The sequence below is a fragment of the Buteo buteo genome, chromosome 3, assembly GCF_964188355.1.
Source record: "Buteo buteo chromosome 3, bButBut1.hap1.1, whole genome shotgun sequence".
NCBI classification, from domain to species: domain Eukaryota; kingdom Metazoa; phylum Chordata; class Aves; order Accipitriformes; family Accipitridae; genus Buteo; species Buteo buteo.
In genome coordinates this window covers 9,979,210-10,006,754 of record NC_134173.1, presented here as the reverse complement: position 1 = coordinate 10,006,754, position 27,545 = coordinate 9,979,210, and the positions used below count along the sequence as shown (strand labels likewise).

The window sequence follows — 27,545 nt, the reverse complement described above, 5'->3', positions numbered from 1 at the left end:
AATACACAGCCTTTGTAAGGCATTAGATAGAAAAAGGAGATTCTTCCCCTAATTCTTTTTCTAGCAGTCGTGATTTCCTCTCCCTTCCTTTCATGTGTGGCTTATTAAGAATTTAGCAGCAGGTTAAACAAGTGGACTGGTTTGCTGAGAGCTTAACACAAACACAGCATTTGAAGAAATAATTCTTTTTGCTTTGATTTAAATAGAGATTTTAGTGTAGGACTTACAGCGGAATGCCTGGACTCAGGTATAAAGATTTCCTTAATCTTTTTTTATTTATAATATTTCAATAGTTAGTAACCTGTTGATATTATTAAATATTAGGAAATATGTCTATGTTGCCCCAAAAGTCCTGGGTTGGTTTTGGGGTTGTTTTTTTTTTGAATAGTCAAATTATTAGAGTTTGGCAAACTAAAATATTTGCATGTGCAGTCATATTTAGAATTGGAGTAAAAAAAAAAAGTCAGAATATTTTGAAGGAACATTATTTTTAGCATCAGTTTATTACAGTAAAGTTTTGATAAGCTGATGATATTTTTCCCATTGCTTTCTTCACAGTGACTGCAGTGCCTTTTACTTCCTTATGACGAACACATGATGTTTGACACTAAAAAGAAAGACATATGAAATAAATGACAGTGTTAAACTCATAGTTAAGGATGTACTATGAACACTGACGAGAAAAAGGGTATAGCAGAAAGTACAGTGCTCCTGTTGAGCTATTACTCTATATAAACATAAAAAAAGAAAAATGAAGCTTTGATTTGCTTCATAAACAGCTAAATGAGACACAATAGTTTCTTGTTGTTACAGATTCCTTTTAATGTTAATTTCAATAATATGTCTTTTCAGGAAACAGTTGAAGTATTTTTGAAACATCCTTCCGTAAAAGATGACTCAGATCTTGAGGGAAGAACATCCTTCATGTGGGCAGCTGGCAAAGGCAGTGATGATGTCATTAGGACTATGCTGACTTTAAAATTGGATATCGATATCAATATGACAGACAAATATGCTGGCACAGGTAAGATGCTTTACAGTAAAGAGCAACTGGATGTTTCCAGTTACTGTGATTTCCACCAAATAAAAAAGATTGTTAGAAGCTATATTAGTCTTTTCCTGGATGCATACCTTAATCCTGAAAGTATTTCTGCATTAGTTTAATTATGTGTGTGAGTCACTTCTTTGCCTTATTGTGGGAAAGAAACAAATCTTTTCTGTGCAGATTGAACCAGTTCATTTGAAACATAGCAAGAAGCAGCAATGTAGTGCTATGCTGCTATTTGGTTAGATATGTAATCCTGGGAAAGGAAGAGCTGTTCTGTATTTTGAAGAATAAAATGAAATATAATTGCATAAAAAGCCCTCCCTGAAAATGCCTGTTAAAAAAAATTGTCAGTAAATAAATACTTTGAAACGATATAGAGCGAACTAACCAGTGAAATGGCCAAATTATCATCATGGAAATCATAAGTACCATGGTTATTTGTAAAGATAGTGTAATAAAGATTAGAGTTATTACACTTCTGTTGTCTAAACAAGAGGTTAAACTTGATGTCCCCCAAGTTTATCATCCCATTATCTGCCCAAAGCAAGCTAGGTATGCAATACGGTGTTTCAGAATTCAAGCACACAAGTCATGAAATTAAAAATTTCCTGTAGCAACTATGAATTCATCTCCTTTAATGAAAAATTAAAAGAATTTGTGGTAGAAGTATTGTACCTATGTAGTACTTTCAACAAAAATAGAATAACAGTTCTGACAGAGAGACAGGTGTTGAAGGGTATATGTATTCAATAGCGTTGGAAATACAGGTAAAAGTAGTGGAGCTGCATAGTGTACTGATAAAATCTGAATAAAAACAGAGGAGAATGTGGATATATTGGGCATAAACTGGAGGGGTTTGGTAGCAGGGGACTGCAGGGGTAAGCTGTGTGGGAGGAGGTCATGAACTACCCCGTGCCAGTCACAGCCAGGTCACAAGTGTAGACGTTAAGTGCAAAAATGTATACCTATGTATAATAAGTAATAAAATGATAGCCAAGCTGATAGAGCACACACCCATGAATAATACAGTAGAGGGCATTTCTCCTGAAAACTATGTTATTTTAAGCAAACAAGAATGTATATTGCAATGTTTGTTTATATAAATTTTAATATATTTGTTTTAAAGTATACTCAATCATTATCTTTTGGCCACACGCACACAAACTAGCCTAAGCTGCGTGGTTAGATTTAGGGAACTTGCAGCGTAGGTCTATCCCAACCAAGAAACAAAGATACAAGTTTAACAGTTTTCCTCTTTTGAGATCACACTTTGAATAACATACAAGTGGTAAATAAATACAATGTCAGGGTTGCATGGTTCAGGATTTGAAAGATAGCATGTATGAATATTACTTTGTACAAAAAAAATTGAAATTGGTGGTATGGTGGGTCTTTACACAAAAAACCAAATGCAGTTAACATAAAGTTCTATTTAAATATCTAAATTCTTGCTTTCCTTACAAATGAACACACCAAATAAAATCTCAGTCTTCAAATTTGATGACGTTATAAACTACATATTCTACAGTTTTAGTCTTGTTTCATCTTTTATCAGTCTCACCTATATTTGCTCCTTCCTGACAGTTCCCTTTTAAATACCTCACAGTATTTGTTTCAGACCTTAAGGTGCAGTAATGTTGTAGTTGCTGTGCAAACCTCCTTACAAAGGGTTTTCTTCTTTGCAGACAGTAATCACATACTGTGTTTCTGAAATTACTCAGGTGTGGATTTCATGCTTGAATAATTCAGGTGGTTGGGTTTATTGTCTTTCAGTCTTAAACCTTTCATAGCAGTGATGTGTAATCACCTTTTAATCTTGATTTTGTTGTAGGGCTTTTAATGCAAGGAAATGAATGGATTTTCCATTTACTTGAAACTGCCGTTGTGTAGAACACACTAATAGTCTTAAAGTGGGGAACTATGCCGTTCGTCGCTTGCTGTCGAGCAATCTGAACTTTACCATTGTGCAAGCATGTGCAGTAGCATGGGCTTTATTATAGTGAGCTGTAAACTTAAAAGGAAGCCCACCAGTAAATCACTCTCTGATTTCAGACCTGGGTTTTTTTCCGACGGTTCTTAATCGTTCCCAAGTTTTGGTGAGGGAAAAGTAGCGTCGTATTCTGACCAGAATCTATGCACTAATAGAAGATAGCATACATGCCACCGTGCCTGGGATACAGTTGCTGAGGAGAGTTCAAGGTTGTGTTTTTATGACTTTTGTGTGCCGACTCAGTTAAGCCTAGTTATAATGTTGCATTAACGCAGCCTTTTGCATTTACTTAAAAAGAGCAAGCTCTCCATTCAGCTTTGCTAGAACATTGAGACTCTCCGTATTGTGTAGGAGAATGACACCAAGGGAAAGGAATTTCCCTCTTCTCCGAGATCAGCGCTGCAGGAGCATTACAGGGGCAGCTTTATAGCTCTGCCGTCACCGCGTACAATGGAGAGGGCTCTGTCTGTCGGCTGAACAAAGGGCCCATTGTGACCAGCTGGCTGAGGAATCTCTTCAGTCACCGTGACTCCATCACAGAAAATTTGGCTTACAAGAAAATATTGAGCACAAAGTGCGAAACAAGATGCCTGCGTCAGAATGAGTGATAGGGGGGAAGAACCGGCCAAGCTGACACAGCAGCTCTTTTTCTATTGTATTGTTATACACACCCCATGTGTCATCTGATGGAGTGGTTTACTGCCTTGGGTTTCATAAGAAATGCAGTACAAACACCAGAACCTCGAGTTTACTGTGAGGTCAGACCATGAAACCCAGGCCCATCCAAATGTTCGAAGCAGTAGGGATCTCGTTCTTGTCAAATTTCTACTGATAGCCACCCACTCGCATAGCTACTGCAAATCTTGCTGCTTACAGATATTTTTCATGGGTGCCCCTCTGCTTTTTAGCTGCAACAGTTAAACACCAGTGTCATCTTAAAGGCATGATTTCAATTACTAAGGCAGCACTTCTCATACTGTCTCTGGCTGTGACCCCAGTTCTTGTAGGAAGTGTCTCATTTGTCTGTATCACAATTCCAGTTACAATCACTAATTTTGAGGCTGTGTGTTTTAAGGCTGCATTTGATTCACAAACAGTATGAACAACCTGTGCATTTTAGTAGTGCCTGTGTAACAGGTTATGCTGCGTTACTGCTTCATAAGCTGTGTGAAGCAGGTACCAGTGGTAAACAGAAGCAGGCAAATAAAAAAAGCCTGACTGTTTTGATATTCGGGCTATGGTTCAAGAAGCAATTCCTTCTAATGTTGGCCTTCGTGGTGTGCCTTTCTGTATCATGCCTCTGCTGGATCCTGACCCTGCCTTTTTTAACATTAAACAAGTAGAGACATCTAGGTACTGTTTCAGCCCCACATTTCGCTTGCTTGAGCAGGCTGAATTCTCACCAAGGATGAATATTTGTGAAATTCCATGGGGAAATATGAATTCACTTTACTAAATGCACATTTATTAATTGCACTGTTTTGTATTTTCATTCTAAATTATTTTGATTTTGTCATCTGTGAAATATTCTACAAGTAAGGCAGTATGAGAATGTAGATTATCTGATTCGATTGCTGACTATAGAAAATAATCCAAAGCATTTTGAAATCAAATTGTAAGTGAAATCACCAGTATATGTGTCTTCCATTGGTTTGAAATTTCATTGCTGTGTGTAGTTCTCCTTTCCTTCAAAAAGAACTGTGAACTGGTTGGACTGGCATTTCAACATTTTCCTGAACTCTAGCTGAGAGAGCCCACAGGATGCTGTGTTAGGTGATAGCAACTTCAGTTATAGCACACCATGTCTTTATCTCTGAGGTCTAAAGTATCTAACGTAGCTCTGTGTTATTTGTTGGTGTGGACTCAGTGAAATCTGCATACATTCAAATATGAAAGGGCAAAGAAAACTGTGGAAGAGTAGGAGTCTGCAGAATCAACTTGCATAGTGTCCATACAACTGAACTTCATAAATTGTAGGGATGAGACAAAATGCAGTATCTGGTCTTTCCATCATCTTTTTCTTTTTCCTGAAGAAAACAGGGGGCTACAGATACTGTGCAAGATGTGATGGCCTTGCTACATAATTTTGTGTAAAATCTTCTCCAAGTAATTCTGTAAAAAATAAAGGAGCGGGAACAGCTAGGTAGTTATCTGGAGTTTGTTTTAGTTGAGACAGCTTTGCTTATTTGAAAGAAATAAAAAAGATATTTTCAGGAAAACATTAAAGAAATAATGAAAGCTTTCTTTCACTGGCAATAGGCAGTTTCATCTCCACTGGGGTGATGTAAGAAATGCCACAAAACAGAGGCAGTAATAGATTGTGTTATGTTCTATTAATCAGAAGCTGCTAACCTTCCACAAATCCTCAATATAAGCCAATCTTGGTGGTGTTAATGTTAAAATTCCTATTTCTACAAGTTAGAAACATGTTTCAGAGCTATTTTTCTGCTTATTGCTCATAAGGCAAGAAGACATAGTTAGTGATCACTTGTTATGATTCTTCAGCACCTTTTCCACCAAAATGGTTGAAATTAATTTTTATTTTGACCGTTCTAATTATGAACCTCCAAAGGTCATCATATTGTGATTTCTTTTTCCTACTACTTTATTTTTTAGCATTACATGCTGCTGCCCTTTCTGGCCATGTCAGCACAGTGAAATTGCTGCTGGAACACAATGCACAGGTAGATGCTTTGGATGTCATGAAACATACCCCGCTTTTCCGAGCCTGCGAGATGGGACACAAAGAAGTGATACAGACGCTCATTAAAGGTCAGCTGTTATGAGTTTACAAACCTGTTCAGAGTTCTGGTGCTTCTTTCTGTGGGACTGGGAAATAAACAGCATAGCTGAGCAAGAGGTGGGGTAGAAATTACTACCCTAAATTACTTCCCTAAAGCAGGTTTTGTCTGTAAGTACCCTTTGTGGAACAGCACTAGTAAATGTAAAAGATTATCAGAATGTTATGCAAAATGGCTAGAAGTGTCAAATATAAAACTTTGAAAATTGGGATAGTTCTTTTCACGGCTCTTTTCTGCTCAAGCCTTTTAAAGTACATTCTAGTCTCTCAAACCGCCTCTTCCCCCAGCAAGTCGTTTTTCTTTCTTTTTTTTCTCCAGTAAATAAGACCAAATTAAGCTTTCTTCTCTTTTTGTGAGAAAGCATTTTTAAGCTTATTTAAAGACTTTTTGGCTATTTAAATGAATCTTTATTTTTTTAATGAAGGTAGATAACAAAAAATCCTAAATCATTAATATTTTCCTCTGGTTGGTTTTTATAAGTAGTAAACATTTTATTTGTAGACAGAAATAAAATTTAACAATGTACACAGTTTTAGATAATTGTAAAAACTCTGCTGAAGTGTAAGAAGTATGATGGAAGAACAGTGGTATCTTAGATGGAAAATTCTGTCATTTTAGCTTCACAGAAATGTTCCAAGTAGCTGGAAGCAGTCTCCCTCCTACTTGAGACATTATCCTATTTATGGATAGTAGAAGTATCCAAGTTGCAAATTTCTGTCAACCAACCTTTCTTACTAAAAAGCACGCTTCCCATTGAGATCTGCTGGGCATATTTTAACCTCCTCTTAAGCTCTTCCTCCCACCCTGTATGCCATTTAGCTTTTTTAGATGTAACCAAGAAGCTTGGTAATCAGAATCTGAATTATATTTAATTAAATATTTTACGATATAGACAGACATTGTTGCTGGTTGGTTCAGGTTTTTACATTTGTGGAGTTTCATTTTTGTACGGACTTTTTACATCTTACAAGAACACATATTGAAATTAATTATCTGCATAAAAGAGTCTTAGCATGCTCAAATTAAAAAAAACAAGCTGTTTTCAAAAGTCATTCTTGTGCTGTGAATGTTTTATCTTGTCTGCTTTAGAGATTTAAAAAGTGTTTTCATCTGAAGTCTAATTTTCAAAAGTGATTTTGTTGTTAAGAAATAAAAGTTCCACTGAAAATTAATAGGCCTGAAACAAATAAAGGCTAGGTTTTTCAAGGGCATTTGACAAATCTGGAGATTCTAAAGCATCTGAGAAGATACTCAGAAGCTTGTAAAAAAATTAGATGCCTGACCCTCACTGAAACTATTTCATTCCCAATTAATTTGATTTAGGTTTTAGGATTTGAGTAACAAAGTTGAAGTTACTTTCAGAAATATTTCTCTGAATTGTCAGTTTACCAAATAAGTTCTCGTTGAACATAATCTTATTCTTTTCTTTGCATTCAAAAGTAATTTATTTTTATGTTAAAAAATTTTGGTTTCAAAAATGTATTTGTTGTTACAGGAGGAGCAAGAGTAGATTTGGTTGACCAAGATGGCCATTCACCCCTTCACTGGGCAGCCCTGGGAGGAAATGCTGATGTGTGCCAAATCTTGATAGAAAATAAAATCAACCCTAATGTACAGGATTATGCAGGTAGAACACCTTTGCAGTGTGCTGCTTATGGAGGTTACATTAACTGCATGGTAGTGTTACTGGAAAACAATGCAGATCCAAATATTCAGGATAAAGAGGTATGTTGTTCTTCACTGGGCTACTTAATTAACTTTAGAATAACCATAAATCAAAACATTTTCCTTTTCTTCAAGGTCATTCTCTTTTCTGGGACACAGAAGCATATTTGCTGCTGTTTATCACAAAAGGAGATGCATCCTGACATAATTTTCCCTATGGCTTCACAAAAGGAGATGCATCCTGACATAATTTTCCCTATGGCTTCACTTCTAAAATTTTGAATGAAAAGTAATATTTTAATATGCAGCATGATTGAAGATTCGTATTTTTCCATATCACTTTTGACTTTTCCTTATCAACATGTGATCTTATGAGGAGCCATGTTAATCATCTGATTTCTTAACTTCTATCATTCCTTATTAACAGCCAACATGGGAATGTGATTTTATAGTCCGTAATGTGTTTCTTCAGCATAGAGGTAGAGCAAGTACGGTATTGCAAGTGAGATTGCACAAGAACTGCTTCAATTACTTGTCCACATGAGTATCCACATATGTATCACTCTTCCAGGTGAAAAAAAAAAGAACACTGATTAGTTTATATGGGGTTTTGTGCCATTATTCAAGCAGTAAGTGAAATTAGCAGCCAGAATAATTGTGCAACATACAATAGATTTCTTTGTTATATGACAAAATTTCTCAGAAGTCAGTAGAACTTCATCAGTCAAAAGAATTTCACCCAATTTCTTAAACTTTTCTGTAGCTATTCATTGCAGGGCACAATTCCAGGTAATGGAAAAGTTTTTTGTATTATGAGTTCTACAGAGCATGCTGGGGAGATTTTCCAAACTGCTACCAGCTCTGTATGGCGTGAGCTTGAGTACAGCTGGACACATCCACTTCACCTACTTCACACAGAGACACTGCGCCATGCTCTTCAGCCCTTGGGCTTCAGGGGGCGGCTTGCTTAGCACTGAACTCAGAAAGCCTTCATGTTTTTCTGTGGTACCCAGCCTTCTAGGTATCTCCTACATTTGGAGTTCAGAAAAGCAAGACACAGACAGGAGGCATGGCCTGGAAGTGAAGTGAAATATCTATGTTTTGTTGATATTGACAGAGCTTGAGGTATTTATATTGTGGTTCTGTGATCCCAGTCCGAAGAGTAGTCGTATATGAGCTGGCTGTGTAGAGCGCAGCTTGAGAGTTGGACCTCTGCTTCATGTGAGAGAGACTAGACTTCTGAAATCAAGCTAATTTTGAAAGCACAGCTGGAGTCTTGTCTTTCTTTGCCTGGGCTGATAAGTTTTCCTCAAACTTCATCTGATTTTGAATTCTGTAGTATTTCTCAGTCTTGTCACAGTGTTTTGGAGCAGCCTAGAAAACAGTCTGAACAACAAAGGTTGATGAGAGCTGCTTCAGACCTGCAAAGAAAGCAAATCTAGAACTAGTCTCCTAATGCTGTTTTTCAGCTGCTTTAGGTTAAAAAGAGCTAGTGGTGTAATCTTGTTTTAAAAAAAAAAAAAAAGTTACTTCATTTTTAAGTGCTGTATTCTTTTATTTTAACAAGGAAGTTTATTTCAAACAATTAGTTTGTCCTTCATGTCCAGAAAAGCATTGAATTACAGTATGATTTATGACTTTTATTGTGGCATGATAGAGTTTGGGGATAGTATTTATTTTTGTTCTGTTTTATTGTTCACAGGGAAGAACTGCTTTGCACTGGCTTTGTAACAATGGCTACCTTGATGCTATAAAGTTGCTGCTTGGTTTTGATGCTTTCCCTAATCATATGGAGAACAGCGAGGAGAGGTATTGCTTATCTGAATGCATTATTTTGTAAATTAGCAAAAGTGCTACCTACTGATTTAAATGTTAAGTGTTTGGATATTGCCCGAGAATTGTGATCTTGTATCTAAAAGGAGTGCTGTAATCTTGGGCTTCAGTGTAAGCAGCTTTTCCAATGTGAAAAATCTCTTCTTTAAGCAAGACATTGCAACTTCAACTGTTTATACTTTTGAACCTTGAACTTGAGTATTTGCTCATTCTAGTCTTGTTTGAAATATTAAAGATCTTTTAAATTTTAAAGATCTTTTTCATTTATGTGAAGTCAACAGTGGATATGTATGGACAAAGGATGAAAAGGCATTTCTGCTGCTGTTGGAGTAGACCGGAATCTTTCTTTTCTATTTGGTAGGAATACAGTGAGAAGAAAGAAAATGGGAGAAATGTAATGTTATGTTTTAAAATAGTGATTACAAATTACCTGGTGGTTAACTGTATTCTAAAGGCCGAGTTTAAAAAAAAAAATCCTCCTATAATCATAAAGAGACAGTACATTTGCATCTCTTTTCTTTGTCTTTCATTGACATATAATGAGTAGTTTTTTAAAAGTGATTTGGGTTGTGGAGTTCAAATTAGTCACCTGACCATGAAGATAATTACTATTAGCAGAAATTTATAATGCCTTTTTTAGAGTAGATGACCTCCTCATAATTATAAATAAAATTGTTATTAGTATGCCATATAAATTTGAATATTTCAACATTTTAAAGAACTTAAGGACTTTGAAACCCTATATTTTAGTGCTAAACTTGAGACTTCCATACTTATCCCAGTTTTTAATTGCTTTATTCCCCCATCATTTCTCTTTTGTTCTCTACTCTAAATGACTCAGATATCTCTTCCTTTTCTGTTCTTATTTTTTATTGAGAAACACAAATGAAAGTATAAGTAGTTCCTAATTAAGTAGTGCCAATGGTCTCTTTAGTAATTTTTGATAGAAAATTAAATAAACACTTGTAATTAAATTACTCTTAATAAGTAAGATTAAAAGCCACTATTTTGCCAGAAAGGAGGCTGCTATTTTCCTTACTTTGCAGAAATGTACTAATGATGCAAAATGTCAGGAAAAGTCCTTAGCTGTGGTTTTAGTATAGTCGTTCAGTTAGTATCTATTTTTTTTCCCTTCTGGCATTAATATATGTTCTTATGTATAAAACTAGATTACTCAAAATATAACTGGCAGTATTCCAAATGTCAGCCCTTAAGTGCTAGTCCATGTAGAGAACGAAACAGATTCCCAATATTTCTAGATGAATCAGTCTTTAAATATCATTCTCCCAAAAATACATATATTGTGTATAAAAATCGCACAATGGCCTCTTAATAAACATCTACAAAACCTTGTTTTATTGTTAAGAGATCAGAAGTATGGAAAGTGGAAAAATCAAGTTGAGTGTTGTAAGAGAGAGTAAAAATAACTTCATGGATATGATTCATCTGTAATTGGATGAAATTGTTTTTTAATCAGTAATAATTTCACCAAATAGTAAATTTTTTCCCAACATACTTATAGAAAGAAGCTTCCTTTCTTCACTTTCTTAGACTGCAATATGAGATAGCAGTTCAAAATTCAAACATAGTGGTTAAAACTAAATAGGTTTGTGAAAAGATGGACCTGAGATTGCATGTAGGTTTTTAAGCTAGATCACATGCTTGCAAATATGTGATTAAGTCTGGAGGGTGGTAGGTTTGTTGTTCTTTGCAAATTTGTTTCATAATCCAACTTGATGTCCTGGGTGCATCATGTGATGACAGGCTAACTGCTGCTTGACCAACTTCATGCTAAATTACATGTAACACCTGATGGCTGATGTCGTCTTTGTGTGTTTTCCTGTGAAGCCAGCTTGATTTAAAAGCTATCTGCTTTAGAGATAACCAGTGGAAAAGAAAATTTATAACAGGCTTTAAACTGACACAACAGAGTAATGGCTGGTTGTGAGGAGCGTATGTGAGCAGCCTTGAATGGGTAGCATCCAGTCGTAAAACCCCTATTCAGATTTGAGTGATTTTTTTACTTTCAGAGGTAGCTCTAATGGAGTTAGAGAATCCATATTTAAAAATATGAGCCTCCATGACTGGGATCCATAATATAATACATTGTCTTTGTACATACATGGTAGTAACATGAAGTTTACTTTAGTATCTTTTGTACCTGTTAATTAAAATATTCAAAACTAGGTATACTTTAAAAGTGTGTTTTTCTGAAATGAAGTCCCTTCTGAAGTTCCCTTTCCTGGGTTATCAAAAATCTGTATCTCTTTAAATGCTATCAGCAGCACACCTTGACATACAAATTTTCATGTTATGTCACTGTCTTTATTCCTGCAGACACTTCAGTTCAGATACTGTTAATCCTTCCATCAAATCATTGCTGCGTGGCAAGTCCAATTGTGCTTTCTGTCTGTTTTTCTTTGCTTACCAGCACTGCGTCCTTGCAAGTTACCATCAAGAAGAGCCCTAATTTTCACAATCGCATGCATTGACACTTGCTATTTGGTAGTCTTGTATTATATGGTCTTGATTATGGCTTGTGACTGATAATTTTCAGTCACTAAATGTCTCTGCCTAATGTTTCAGTGTTGGTGAGGGAGGTATGTAAAATTTGCTCCTGTGTTGACAATGGGAAATATGAGAATTATTTTTAAAAGGGCTTAGGCATCTTTGACACCATTAAAAACCAAAGCCATTTAGTATTTTTAGCACCTGTGTCCATTTGAAAACAGACTTAAGTCTTCCTAGTGCTTTAAAAGAAAATATTATCCCTTGATGCAAGTGTAATCCTGCTGCTTGGTCAGTCATACTGTCCTCAGTCATTGCTATAGAAGCTAAGCCAGATTTGACAGTAAATCTCTAAAACTTAAATTCATATGAAAATAACATAAAAAATGTTTTAACTTTTTTTTTTTCATTTAGACTATATTTCTATATGAGAACCTCAATAACACTTTTTTAAGACTGCTTGCCTAAAGCAGTTAATTCTATGGATAGGGTTTTGGAGGTTTTTGACCCAACACATCATATAGTGTGTGCCGTGTGTGTCGTTGTCGTCGTCCCATCCCCGTCCCCCCGTATTAGGAGACTAAAATAAGCTTCAAACGTAGTCATGGTGTGTAGAATGAGTAAGGAAAGGAAGAGGAAAATAATATTAAAAAATTAGTAAAACAACCTACTGAGAACAGTGTTTAATCTGTCTTCATACTAGAAGTTGCCTTATTATGAAATGAGGATGAAGGAAATGGACATTATGGTTAGAATTCTAGTTCCATGATAATAGTTGTGGGTTTGTTTTGTTGTGGTTTTTTTTTAGATATACTCCACTTGATTATGCCTTGCTTGGTGAACACCATGAAGTGATTCAGTTCATGCTAGAACATGGGGCTCTGTCTATAGCTGCCATACAGGACATCGCTGCTTTCAAAATTCAGGCTGTCTACAAAGGATACAAAGTTAGAAAGGCTTTTCAAGAGAGGAAGAATCTTCTAATGAAACATGAACAGTTGAGAAAAGATGCTGCTGCCAAGTAAGTCTGAGACTTGAAATCTACTCCAGCAAATAGACATTTGTCATAAGTTTGTGTATACCGGTGTATGATTTTATTTGTTACTTATCATCATTTATTGTTCCTCTTAGTAAAATTCATGAAACTGTGAGAAGCTTATAAAGGATTTTTTTTCCATATACCTATAGATTGAAATTATTTTCTAGATAATCCCAAATTAAATAACAAGCTTTATATAATATACAAGAACAAGTCAAAATACCAAAATCTGAGAAACTAGCATGTTAGCATCCATGAATCTTTAACTGACATTCTGTATGATGATAAAAAGGCTGGGAAAACATTTATCACTCTAAGGTAATGGAATTAATTATTGACTTATCAAGTCTTTGATATCAGTTTTGAGAAGAAATTAGTAAGTAGATGAAGAAAAAAAACAAAACAGGAAAAGCCTGACTTAATAAGGCTTAACTTAACTGTTTCACAGGGGAGGTTGTGCTTTTGTAGGAAACTGAACTCCTGGATTTTATTTGCAGCTTCTGTCTTGGCAGTATCATTCTCTGCACTTACATTTTCTGCTCTTGAATTAGAGCGTTACCATGAAATCATTGTATTATATTATAGGTAACTAACACATGCAATGCAAATAGTTATTTGTAAGACGTGTAGGTTATGACTGCGTTTCTACTTTATTTAAATGAGGTAATGGTAGCAAAATGGTGAAATTCTAAAATCAGAAGGTACATAAATGATCATCAAAATACTTCGCTTTCTTGGGCTTTATCCTTCAGATTCATAATATGAAGAAGAACAAATTAGCACCTGGTTTCTCTTGAAGAAATCTGATTCTGGATGAAAAAATGTAACAGTGTGAAAGATTTCTGCATGATTTCATAGTATTATTTCTGTAAAGAGAGGTCATATGAATAAATACACAACATAATTATTGTACCTAGAAGTATTTTTGTTGCATCCACCTATCATAGACAAAGTCAGCTGCACTCTGCTCTATTTCAAATTCGGTAGTTTGATGTTCTGCATAACTGGCCAGTCTGACCTTCATTGGGTTTGAATGCTACTGCTATACTGGTTAATAATTGTTAATACCCAGTAAGAACCAAAGCTAGAAATATCAAATAACTAATCTCTTGATCACATCTTTAGATCTGAAAGTTGTAACTAGCAGCCCTCCTACTATTTGCCTTTTCTGCTGAAGTCAGTAGAAGTCAAACCCATGCATGGAGAAGCTGCCTTTGAAAATATCCCAAGTATCTTATGTATTTATTTTTAATTTGGAGAACTCTGCTTCTTGCTGTGTGGTCACAACTGACTTTACCAAATGAGGTAATTTTAGTCTTCGTGATGACAGTCATTTTTAGAAGAATCCGTGATACCCCATCTAAAAGATTAAATGAGAAACGATTGCCTCATGGAAATTTGGGGGTGTTCTTATAATTGTTTTCCTTTGTGAATTTCTTATGTACTTTCTGAAACTTACTAAGCTGTTGTTGATTTGTTTGAACACAATAGAAACAAAGTCTGTGTACCAAATACCATAAAAACAGAATTAAAATACAATTGGAGTGTACAAGCAAATCAAGTTGTCACATAACAAATTTTATTTAATTGCAATTTTATGATCTGTAATAAACTGAAGGGGACATTATGTTGTCATCATCCTGCATACCCATCTGTGCATTCCACAGCTAAAATTGGCTAGGGTTTTGCTACATACAAAAAACTAATATCCCTACTGATGTTTAAAAATCTGCTCTCCAGATAAAGGTAGACATTATGTGGGGATCCAGAATGATGGTGAACTTCTAGATTGAACACCACCCCCCCCCCCAACTATTTCAGTGTATGTATTTAAAACTTGTTTTGTAATATGTTACTTTAGAGAGTCTCACTAATATAAATCATTCCTAAGTCTGCATGTTTTTAATTAGTCTGTTCTTTTTCTTCCCCCACCCTGTCCCACCCCTTAACAACAAGCCAACCAACATCTTATACCTGTATTGTTTTCTGGTAAAGTTACATTCACTCTATTCAATGCCTGTGAAATATTTCTGTACAAATATCTTCTCCCATGTGGAACAAACCTATATCAAAGAAATAGTAATTTATAAAATGAAGATTGATGCAGGCCAAAACAATATGCACACTATTATGTCATGGAGCAAAAAGATGTATCAGGAGACCAATTGGGATAAGTAGGGAATCCATGACAGAGCTCGAATGCAAAAAGGCAGTATACAGGAGGTGAAAGCAGGGACGCGCTGCAAAGGAAGAGTGTAAAAGCGTTGCTTGAGCATGTAGGGATGGTGTCAGAAAAGCCAAAACTCAAATGGAGTTGAGGCTTTCAAGGTATGTCACAGGTAACAAAGTGAGTTTCTGCCTCTATGTTAGTAGTAAAAGGCTGAGCAAGGAAAATGTGGGCCTGTTGCTGAATGGTGCGAGTGATTTAGTGACAACAGATGCAGGTATGGCAGAAGTACTCAATGCCGCCTTTTCCTCAGTCTTCACCAAGAAGGTCTCCCAGGCTTCTGTGCTTGGAGAAGTGGTTCAAGGAGGAGGAGAACTGCCAGCTGTCAGTGAGGATTAAGTCAGGGATCGCTTGAGAGAACTCAGCCCAGACAAGTCCGTGGGACCAGATGGGTTGCATCCAAGGGTGCCAAGAGAACTAACTGATGTCCTTAAAAGACCACTTTCCAACATCTTTGAAAAGTCACAGAGGCCAGGGAAGGTCCCCAATGAATGGAGGAAAGCAAATGTTGCACCCAACTTCGAAAAGGGCCAAAAGAACAATCTGGGGAACTGCAGACTGGTTGGCTTCACTTTGTTCCCTGGGAAACTTGTAACAGACGTAAGGTGAAACAGCAGAGATTTTGACTGGAAATAGAATTTTTTTCACCCCTGGGACAATCGACCAGTGGAACGGGTTGCCCAGAGAGGTTGTGTGGTCTCTAGCCTTAAAGGTTTTCAGGACCCAACTGGATAAAACCCTGAACAACCCAGTATGACCTCATAGCTGATGCTTTTTTGAGCAGAATATTGGCCCTGATAACTTCCTGAGATCCCTTTCTATGATCATTTGGAAGAGGGCAGTGTTGATGGGATGTATGAGCATTAAGCATTTTAACAGCCAGAAATGTGCCAATATAAGAGGTGCTCTTCTTCAGTGGGAGGGAAAGTAACTGATTATTAATAGGTGGGAGGGAGAACCTGGCAGGAGGGAAGTAGTGCTTTAGGAGAGCAGCACAGAGGCAATCTAGGAAGGAGGCATTTAAAAAACAGTCAGACTACATGCACGTAAGATGATGGGTTTCTAAAACTTTTTTACAAAGAGGCTTTTGTTTTACTTTTTACAAAATCAGGTCTTTAGGAAAATAATATTTAAGAGTTTAAAGCATATTCGGAGAAAATTGATGTCCAGTATATTGGGTTTTGAACGGGCTGCAGAACTTCTTAATCACTTATTCACCTTCCCTTTGAATTTCACAGAATAAGTTCCTGAATCCATACTTCCGTTTTTTACTAAGTCTTCTGGATTTCATTCTGACCAGTTGGAGGAAACTGTTTGAGAATGTGGGTACGAAAGGGAAATGGATTAAAGTGAGTAAATAACTCATAGTATTTAGGAAGAGAAGAACAGCAAGAAAATGAAACAGTTCAATTAAACAGCCTTCAATAGATTTAGAAAAATGTTCTAGCAGCAAGGGAGTACAAGCAGATTATGAGGTTCTTCAAAAAACTGGTAGTAAGGCCTGCATGCTGAGAAAAGATAGAAAGTGTAGCAAGAGAGAAAATAATGAGCTCTTCAGCAACTGAAAAGGGAAAGCACATAGTGGAAATTTGGTGCAATAACTAAAATTGAGGGCAATAATAACATACAATGATAAAATTAAATAAGCGGAGGTGCAAAATAAGAACAACTAGCAAGGGATGTGAGGTATCACAATAAATCATTGTAAACATACACATTGTAAAAGGAGGAGCAAAGAAAGAGTCGGTCCACAAGTGATGCTAAGAAGGCTGAAGTGTTCTATGTCTTTTTGCTTCAGTCTTCCTTAAATGTCAAATTATGTCCACTAGCAAATGGAATTCACACTAGTAACAAAGGGCAGCAATGCAGGCTAAAATACCGAAACAACAGTTTAGAGACTAATCGGGTGAGTGAGATGCTTTCAGATCGGCTTAGCCTGACAAAATTCATCCTGAGTTGTTTAGAAAACTGGGTGATACAATCTTAAAATGGTTACCCTTCGAAACTTTAGGAGGACCAGTGGGACTAGAGAATTCATGAAATGAGCAAAGTGTCTGCATTCTCAAAGGGGAAGAAGGGGAGTCTGTAGACCTATAAACGTCAGTCCCAAGAACGACAGAATTGTTGAGGTTGGAAAGGACCTCTTGAGATCATCTACTCCATCCCTGCCCCTGCTCAAACAGGGTCAGCTAGAGCAGCTTGCCCGGGACAATGTCCAGTCAGGTTTTGAATATCTGTGCAAATGGAGACTCCACAACCTCTCTGGGCAACCTGTTCCAGTGTTTGACCACCCTCACAGTAAAAAAAGTGTTTTCTTGTGTTCAGATAGAAATTAATGAGTTTTAATTTATGCTTATTGCCTGCTGTCCTGTCAATGGGTGCTACTGAGAACAGCCTGGCTCCATCTTCTTCATTCCCTCCCATCAGGTATTTATAGACATAGGTGAGATTCCCCCCTGAGCCTTCCGTTGTCCGGGCTGAATAGTCCTAGCTCTTCTAGCCTCTTTGCATATGAAGGATGCTCCAGTCCCTTAAGCTTCTCCCTGGCCTTTCACTGGACTCATTATAGTAACTCCATTCCTTTCTTATCCTGGAATGAGTAATCAAACTTCTATGTTTCTGGAACATAACAAGGCAAGAAATAATGGCTGGTCTGAATTTGCTAAGAACAACTTATATCAAACTAACTCAAATTTTCTTTTGTGACAGAATAACAAGTTTTGTGGCCATGCAGGAACAGTAGCTGTCATTCAAACTTGCCTGAAGTTTTCATACTTTTTCATGTGTCATTCTCATTAGTAAAGTAGGGCAATGTAGCATGAATTAAACTGCTATTAGATGGGTAAAAACTGCTTGGAATAACATATGCAAAGAGTAATTCTTAATGGTTCAACTTTAAACTGGAAGTGTATATTGTTGAGAATTTCACATAAATCCATCTTGAATCTGATACTATGCAGTATTTTCATTTAAAAAGTAAAATGTTAAATTTACAAATGGCACCAAGATGCAGAAGACTGTAATCACATTGAAGACTAAATTAGAAATCAGAATGGTGTTAAAATACACATGAGAAATGATTGAGGAAAAAATAGGTAGTTAGGTAAGGACAAATGGACTGCTTTACACATTTGGGAAGACCAATCAGCATAGGAATACTGGACAGAAATTAACTGTCGTCTTAGCATTTTTGTTAAGGGCTATCTCTTAAAAGATTGTAGTAGAGCAGAAGCTGAACATGTCGTGAGTGAACAGTGTCATGCTTTTAAAAACAAGCATCATACTAGATTGTATAGCAGGAGGCGGCTCTTTATACAACATGAAATATAACTCCTCTTGGTCCAGATAAAGCTTCAGCAATAGTAGAATCATACCTGCAGATCTATTTTCTAATATGATTTTTTAAGTAATTTTTTTTTTTTGCAAGGATAACTTTAAAAATGCTCTCCAGGCACAAGGACATGTTCTAAATTTAAAACGTCTTCCGCAGAGTAGATACAAAAAGCAAAGTGTTCTTAACAGAATAGAAAATGTTGGATTCATTTTAGCAGGATCAAAAATTCAAAGCATCTCTGTGTCTTCACAAATGCGTAAGGCTGAAACTGTTCCTTTCCATCTGCTAAAGGCTCAGTTTCCGTTCCCTCACTTTTGTAATGAAATACAAATTTATGACCATTCAGGACAAAATTCTGTTGCAATTGTAGTGGAAAATGTTGGCTTGCCAGCTTTGTTATCACTATCGAGCTGTAACTGTCTAACTTTAGAGCCCAGATTTGGATCCTGTTGAGTCACCAGAACCTCCTGACAATTGACTGAGAGCCCTTAGGTTAGGAACTCGTCTACTTCCTTTACTTGTTCATGAAACCTAGTCTCTCAACTTAGACAACAGTAAAACCTGGAAATTTTTATTTATTAGATATCCTTCTTTGTAATGCAAACTGAATTTCTGACTAAATAAAGCAAAAGACAAGGGGAGGTTCATAAGTATTCAGGAGTCTGTTAATTAACTAAGCTCTACTGTGACAATTAGGAAGATGGTCTATGAATAGGGAGCTTCGAAATCCCTTCCATTTATTATTTTGTCGGTTTAATCTGGAAAATTAGCACACAAACAAGACCTTTTTAAAAAAATCCCCTTTTATTTCTTAGTTTTTGGTCCTGAGTCATTTCAATAACTTTACAGTTGGTATGTTGCTGAAGTTAATGTTTTGAGTTAATCTGCTCATCCAAAGAGTGCAGGCCACTCTGGCTTGATGGTGTACTACACAACCCGTCTCACACTTTCTTTTTTTAATAACCTGAATGGAGGATAATGGTAATAGGCTGCTTGATTCTTGTGAAGAAAAGAAAATGACTATTCTGTGAATAGTAAGATCTGATTTATCAGCTCAAACGGTAGAGTAATGGCAGTGAGATCCATACTGTACACGAGACAGACATCCCCACATAGTCCAGTTGTGGAATGCCAATATTATTTGAAACTAGCCACTTTTTTCCATGCCAGAGGGAATACTGAACCTCAGGCTGCCAGGAGTGTATTTTTTAAATCAATTAGCAGCTTTTCAGGTACAAAGTTCAATCAGCTGCTTCTGCGGAGCGTACTTGATAAGATAGTACTGACAGATAAAGTTAGGTCTTCTCCCTGGCAGCTCACACTGAAATGACATATACTGGCATTGATACGACTCACAGGAACTGAGGATGGCATGCTGCATAACTAACCTGTCATATGCTGTGCTGTGAGCTCATGTGTCAACAGTCTGCAAACTATGTTGTAGCATTGGAAGCAAGTTAAAATATCAGGCAGTTACATGATACGACATTTACCACCTGTCCATTCCAACAGGAAAATTGTCACTTCATCTTACAACCAGTGCTTAATTTATAAAAACAAATTCAATGGTAGGTAGGTATGTAATGTTTGCTGTGTGCTATTGGGTTTATTCTGCTTTGTAGGAAAAAGAATTTAAAAGCTGAAGTGCAATGATATCCCACTGTATTTCAAAATAAGCTGCAAAACTTTATTCAACAGATGTGCCTTTCCTAACCTTGTCCAAAATTCTCTTTTATATCTACACCATTTAAGAGATGCATGACTTCTTTCGTTTTTGAAAACCGAATGTCATAATTGCAATGGCATACTATGTGCACAAAAGTTTTTTTAATTCACATCTTGTATTTTCAGTATTTATCATTTGTATAACGTATACTCTATTTATTTAAAATAATTATCTACCAATGATAAATATATACCAGCAAGTTAGTACCAGTAGCTAGTTTGAAGTTGGTTTATAATTATCTGTATTAATTATGACACAAGTAAGTATGAAACATAATTTTCAAAGAGATGACATCTTTTATTTAAGTTTTCTGATTTTCAAATACAGTGCATTGCATTACTACTTATATTAAAGTCTTGTTCATTACTAATTAAAAACATAGTTATTAGTATCATATTTCTTGTCTTCTGGCACCTCTTCAAAATCCTGCTTTTAATTTTTTCATTTTATTTATAAAAAACCTAAATTTCATTGTTTTCAATGAGGGAAACTCAGTTTAGGCCACTGCAAATTGAATGGGCAGCTGGCTGATAAGGACTGTACCGTCATTAGGCTGTAGCTGCAAGTCAGTTGTTCACTTTGGATCAAGCTAAGATACTTCAATGCAATAGGTGTCCCTTTCTCACAAAAAAGATGCTATAGTCAAGGTTTTATTGTGGCAGTGTCAGGTTTCTAGAGAGGAATGTGTTCAAGTTAGATACATGCTCCCAAGATTTTGTCTTTGGAATTCTTATGGTATTGACTATAATTACAGGAAACGTGAAGAGGAAAGTAAGAGAAAAGAAGCTAAGCTACAGAAAGGGATGCAGAACGTGGAACAAAATAGGTTTCGAGTACAACAGAATCCTGCGAATCGAGAGAAGACTACCAGCATCTCACAGTTACCTAATAAACCAATCGATATACAGAATAAGAGACCTCTGTCCCTCAATGCTTCACAAATTCAACCAGGGAGAAACAGTAGAGGTTCACCTAACCCTTGTCACAACAAAGGGACACCAAAGGAGAGTTGCCTGTCAGCAGAGCCTCAGAGTGAAGGTCATAAAATCAGGCAAGGTTTGTAATCTTTTTTATTTGTCCTGATGATCCTTTTTGTCCATGTCTGGGAGTGTTTTATATATAGGACCTGTTTCATCTTTCTATCATTTCTTACTCTTTCATTAAGCAATTTATTTAAGCAATTCATGTAGGATAGAGTTAGATACAGATTCTTTTACTGTGTGTTCTGTCAACTTAAGTAGTCAAAAATACCTGTATATACAGTGTCTGTAAAAATACCTAAAATATGTGAGAACAGGTTGTTGGTGGTACTTCTATTCCTTGAACTGTTTGGAGAAAATGAGATTAAAGATATTTGGCCTATGTGTGGGATACTTGAAGAAGGTTAATGGAGAAATGGTAACTCTTGTTTTTAAACGAAGTTAAAATGAGGATAAAATTGTTTTAAGTGACATCTCTAGCATATAGAGGAAGCTGTTCAGTCAGCTTCATTCTGTGTAAGAGGGTTCTCCTATGATTTGTCTCTGAAGTCTTGTTGACAACACTCTAGGTTATTTTTTGAGAAGTGAGACTGTTTTTAGAAATTGTACTATGAAACAGCATGTCAAAGCTCTTTGTTACTTTTCTTGCCCTGCTGCACTCTTTCAGTTCTGCCTGTAAATCCATCATTGATTTATCATCATTTCTTGACCATTCCTATATAGTTTTGCAAGATACACGTTTTAATAATATTTCAATCAGTTCTGACTGCAGCCAGTTATAGGAGCCTATGGCTTAAACCTTTCAAAACTGGTGATGTTAAAGCACCTTTGTTACCATTAGAAGCAAAAATTGGGTAAGTAGTTTATTTAAAGTAAATTGCAAGAACTCCTTCTCAGATGTAAAATTATTGCTAATTCTTCTGGAAGTTCTGCTAATCAGAATATTATAAAAATCCAAAAGAAAAGAAAGTCAAAGAGCTGTTCCTACTGAATCATTTTACCTAGATATCTTTAGTTTTTATAAGGAAATGTCTTGGTAAACAGAATACTTGACTATATTGTCATAGTAAAAGCAGACATATATATCTTAGCCTAATATATACTATGGTAGCTAAGTAATGATAAACAAAGGTGTTAAAAATTCTAGCAAGCTTTACCTGCATGTGTATTAACTTTATATTAATTAAAATATTCAGATGGCAAAGTAAAACATGTAAGAATAATCAGAAACAGTGGTAGCCAAATGAAAAATGGATAGTTGTAATGAACATAATGAGGAGAAATTGGTAAGTGTGGAGAAAAGGGAAAGGAGAAAGAAAGATGTGAGGAGGATTACAACAGTGAAGGGGGGAGAAGAGAAGAAGGACAAAGAAACTATAAAAGAGGAGCAAACAGCCTTTTCTTTTACTGACTGCAGTATCCATTTTTAGCCAAAATCTTCCATTGGTTATGGCAATGGAAACTGCATTGCATCAGTCAGACCCCTACTGTTTCTTGGAACAAATATAATGGTTTTGCACTGAGAGAATGACCTAAGGAAGTAGGTAGTAGGTTGTCCATGGGAAACATGGGCTATAGAGTCAAACTGACTACAGAGATCAGGACTGAATTTGCCAAATTTTGTGCAGAGGATTCTAATATTGATACTTATATTTGAAAAATCGCATTTATGTTCTGTTGTCTACACCACCCTTCACAGTAACCTAGGGAAATCAAACCAGCAGCAAATGCTAGCAGCCTGTAGGTTGGACTTTTGATTGAAGGCTTCCCTGAAGTTGGAGATTTCCTGATGTAGCTATGCCAAAATAATTTTTCCATGGTGATGGTTCTACAAGTAAAATTTTAAAGTCATATAGGCTATTGCCTGGAGGTTTTTTGCTTTTCAATATATCTTTAAAAGCAGAATATAATTTCTGCAAAAGATAGAATTTTAATTTTAAATAGAAAATTATTTGCTATTGTTTATTATCTTTCTTCACCATGAGTGTTGAAAATGAAGAGAACAAAGCTCTTTACTCAAGGTTCCTCTGAAAACACGTAACGTGTCTACTTCTTCTACAGCCAGACCAGTTTACTTTCAGAGATTGTAAAGAAGGTCCCCTCTTGCCCAGTCCAAAAAGCCTGTGTTTGAAATAAAATGCTGTTCCATTTTTAGGCATGCATTGTTTGAAATGATGCCAGGAAAGTTGATGCAGCAAGGATCAAATCATCAAGTTCTTTAATCAGTTCTCATTAGGTGTTTTAATCCTCTTGTGAACAAAACTTTAATGGACTTCATAGGACATTTTGTTGGAATTAAATATAAATTTACATCCTGTGGGCTGTGAAAACTGTGATTTAGTTGGCGGATCTTTTCTGATCTGTTCTCCACAGAGAAATCCTCTTTCCTATGTATCTCATTTGCCTTAACTGTAGTGCAAACAGGTTAAGTTCTTTTTTTGTGCTCTGTACTTGTTATTGCTCAGTCTTCCTATCTAAGAAAGTTTATTTCAACCTCAAAAGATGAGCTAGGATACTTAAATTATGGGTTTTTTCCATTATCCAGTTACCCAGTTGTTCAGATTGGGAAGTTTGCACGCACTACTTAAATGTCTTATGGTTGAAGTAAAAAAGCATTCTACATGCTGTACGTGCAAACCAGGTAGCAGGTTTTGGTGAGTTCAGAATGACAAGGCCTTTTTTAAAAAGCTGTGTTCTTTTACCTTGTTGAGAGATCAAAATAGTGTTGTAACAGTGCCAGAAATTTCATATGTTTGAACTGATGGTCAGCCCTATACCATTTGTATTGATGGCACTGGCAGTTTTTTACTTGGCTTCATTGGGAGTGGTATTATGCCCATAGAAATCTTGACATCAGAAGAAACATTTTTTTAAATTGTCTATTCCCCTGATGTAACACAAGAGAGAGGGGATTTCTTTCTCCATTCTGGGAGATTAAAATAATATATCAAAATAGTTAAGAAATCATTAATTGAATTAATACTATATTAAAATATATTAAAATAATAGAATTTTTTTTCCCCTGTTCCAGAACATACAGGGCTATCTACCCATATGAAAAACATGTATAAGTTAGAGTAGCCTCTCAGCCCATGCTGACCTATCACTATGTTAAATCTTCCGTGTTGGAGACATCATTGATGATAATCATTAGTTTCTTCTGTGTAATCTGTTAATGTGCCATCTTCTGTTATCCAGTTTACAGTGTCCTGTAAAGGCATTACAGTGACGATAAATATAGCATGGTTTCACCAGGTTTTGGATGATACAGAAGATTTTCTTTGATTCCAGTTGTCCTGGTTTTGGCTGGGATAGAGTTAACTTCCTTTCCAGTAGCTTGTGTAGTGCTATGTTTTGGATTCAGTATGAGAAGAATGTTGATAACACACTGATGTTTTCAGTTGTTGTTAAGTAGTGTTTAGCCTAAGTCAAGGATTCTTCAGCTTCTCATGCCCAGCCAGCAAGAGCTGGAGGGGCACAAGAAGTTGGGAGGGGACACAGCCAGGGCACCTGACCCAAACCGGCCAAAGGGGTATTCCATACCATGTGACGTCATGCCCAGTATATAAACTGGGGGGAGTTGGCCGGGTGGGACGGATCGCTGCTTGGGAACTGACTGGGCATCGATTGGCGAGTGGTGAGCAATTGCATTGTGCACCACTTGTTTTGTATATTCCAATTCTTTTATTATTATTCTTGTCATTTTATTATTGTTGTTATTATCATTATTATTTTCTTCCTTTCTGTTCTGTTAAACTGTTCTTATCTCAACCCACGAGTTTAACTTTTTTTCCCAATTCTCTTCCCCATCCCACTGGGTGGGGGGAAGTGAGTGAGCAGCTGCCTGGTGCTTAGTTGCTGGCTGGGGTTAAACCATGACACAGTATATCAAAGATCTCTTTGTTTTCTTTTTCCCCTCTTACCTATGCTTTAGCACCCTGTCTTTTTGTTACATTTCATCATATCTGGTCTATTTTCTCATCTTCCTGTTAGTTTCAAAACAAAATGGAAGCTGGATGGTATATGGGAGGTTTTCAGTTTTGCACTCCAGTCTAGCCTCTGAGTCATCCTCACAAGAGTGTTTAGAAGCAGTTCTCACACAGCAGCAAGGGAGAAATGGGAAGGACTTCATCAGTTGATTTAGGATGTTGAGGAAAATACTGAGAAGCCAAGCACTCTGGGTTTCCTGGGTCAGTGGGTTACCCTGTCTGTCACCAAGTGCCAGGATACAGGGTGGCTAGAGCAGAAGTTTAGCAAATAAGCTTAAAACAGTGGCGGTCTGTTTTGGTGTCTTCACTGGAATGAGCAGGTGTGTTCAGGGGGCTGCATTCCTGCGCCACATGGTGAGCTGGTTTCTTTGGAGAACAGCAGTATATTCAGGTAGGTGAAGAAATAGTTTCTCTCTGTGAACTTTTTTTAGACATCTAACTCAAATGTAGTGTGAAAAATATTTGTAGAACAGTCAGCAAATGAAGAAGTTTGGGACTGTACTGTTACAGGCAACTATGTCCTCTTCTGATTCTTCCTGCTTACACATTTTTTTCATTTAAGTAAATCCTAGTGTGCCTCAAAGGTAACTGAGCAAAAAAATTAGAGACAAACTGTGTTTTGCTGGATCAGAGACTGAATGTTGGTTTCCATTTCTCTGTCTAAAGATTCATTGAGGAAACGCATCAAAAGCAAGTCAAGTTGTGTCCATTTCCATTGTGGTAAAGCAAAAGAGGGAACAAAAGTTGAAGTGAAACATCAGGTTGCAGCTGCTACAGAACTGGATGGAGAAAAGCACAAGGAGCACACTGTCGAGGCAACGGGTACTTGTGCTCGGAGGAGCAGAAGGCGTACTACTTCTGCTTGTAGGACTGCTAGTGTTGGAGAAAAATTAAGAGATCAAACTCAGTCTTCATCTGGCAACAGGGACCATTGTGAAGGAACGGCTGTGTTCTTCTGCAATGTCAGTTGTACTGGTGGAATTGGAAGAAACTTAAAGCAGTGCGAAGCTGCTTCCAAAGGCAAAAGGCATCAGCAGAAATCCAGAAATAAAGAGGTAAATGATGAGCGATGTTCACCAGCTGGCTCTAGTAGACCAGGAAGTGCCAAAACAGTATTTGTAAACACCAGAAATTACAGTGTGCATGCTGTAGAACAAACTAACAAAGTGGGAAATAATGAATTAGCAAAAAAGGCCTCCCCTTTATTGTCTGCTGAGGCAGAACCTACCGGAACTGTGCCAAGAAACCCAGCAGTGTGTTCTGCTCCTGATGACAGCTTAAACTTGGAAAAAACAGGCGTAATTGGATCCAGGAATGCAGATGATCAGTTATGTTCTGTTGCATGGCAAAGTACAAATATTGAACTAATCCCTTTAGAGATTCGAATGCAGATAATAGAAAAAGAAAGAAAAAGAAAAGAGCTGTTTCGGAAGAAGAACTATGCTGCTACGGTCATACAGAGGACATGGAGAAGGTAAGACTACTGTTTCAGTAGCTAGAGAAGTGAGATACATGTAAATGTAAATTAAATTAGGCTTGTGGGCAATACGCTTTATTTGGTCTTTCTGCTTACAACATTACCACTGCTGAATCAGGAATTTAATAATCCTTCACCAAACAAGCGGAAGTAGGTTTCAGTCACTTAGAATTACATTAGTAAGTTCATAAAAAGTGCAAGGTAAGTGATGACTTAATAATTGAAGAAGTTATTAAACTTCCATTTCAAGCACTGATACTTCTTTAGAGAGTGCAAATCAACATTTCCTTAAGCCTAGAGTTCACTGCTCTTGTGTTCGTTAGCAGAATTGCACATGTAGGGGTACAGGGCTTTTCCTGAAAAGTTTTTTGTAACCAGACCCTTCACCACTACTTAGTTACATATTTGAAATTGTATTCTGACCTGACTTTTAACTGGATAACCAAACCACAAGAGGTTTGGAAGCTTTGGAAGTTCATTGCCAAAACTTGAAGCTAACCTGAATAACTTGATTGAGCAGGACCAACTGCTGTACAGAAGAGGCAGACAGGAGAGAGTGAGATGTCCCAGTGTTCGCTTTCCATTGTCTGCTTTCATGAACGCATGAGTTTCAACCTCAGAAATACAGTCATTCTTGATGTATGTGCTCCTTAATATTTAATTTCTTATCAAAATTGACAGGAAGAGTATGGCAGCTGTAGGTGTAGGATATATTATGTACATATTTTTTTATTTCCTATTTTTATTGAAATTTTCTTCAGTTTTTATGTGGATGCAGAAAACCATAAATTGCTGATTTTTACTAATAACTGATCTTTCCAGGTCTCTCACTAGTTTAAGTTCCATATATCTTTTAATATTTCTTAGTATTCAGTTAAAGAAAAAATAACGAGGAAATTCATTTGAGAGCTCAACTCTCACACCCTGT

The 27,545-nt window shown here is 36.6% G+C and overlaps 1 protein-coding gene across 5 annotated transcripts in view; it reads left to right on the top strand.

The window, feature by feature from the left end:
- The window catches only part of INVS (inversin), a 98,761-nt gene that overhangs the window by 60,802 nt on the left and 10,414 nt on the right, over positions 1 to 27,545 (top strand). For all 5 annotated transcript variants that reach the window (XR_012649734.1, XM_075022811.1, XM_075022813.1 and 2 more), the window contains 7 exons: positions 853 to 1,024; positions 5,655 to 5,810; positions 7,335 to 7,564; positions 9,207 to 9,313; positions 12,654 to 12,866; positions 20,926 to 21,227; positions 25,807 to 26,614. Coding sequence is in view for 4 of the 5 variants with exons in the window: in XM_075022811.1 (XP_074878912.1) it covers positions 853 to 1,024; positions 5,655 to 5,810; positions 7,335 to 7,564; positions 9,207 to 9,313; positions 12,654 to 12,866; positions 20,926 to 21,227; positions 25,807 to 26,614 (1,988 nt within the window). In the remaining variant the exon portion in view is untranslated. The remainder of the gene's footprint in view (positions 1 to 852; positions 1,025 to 5,654; positions 5,811 to 7,334; positions 7,565 to 9,206; positions 9,314 to 12,653; positions 12,867 to 20,925; positions 21,228 to 25,806; positions 26,615 to 27,545) is intronic.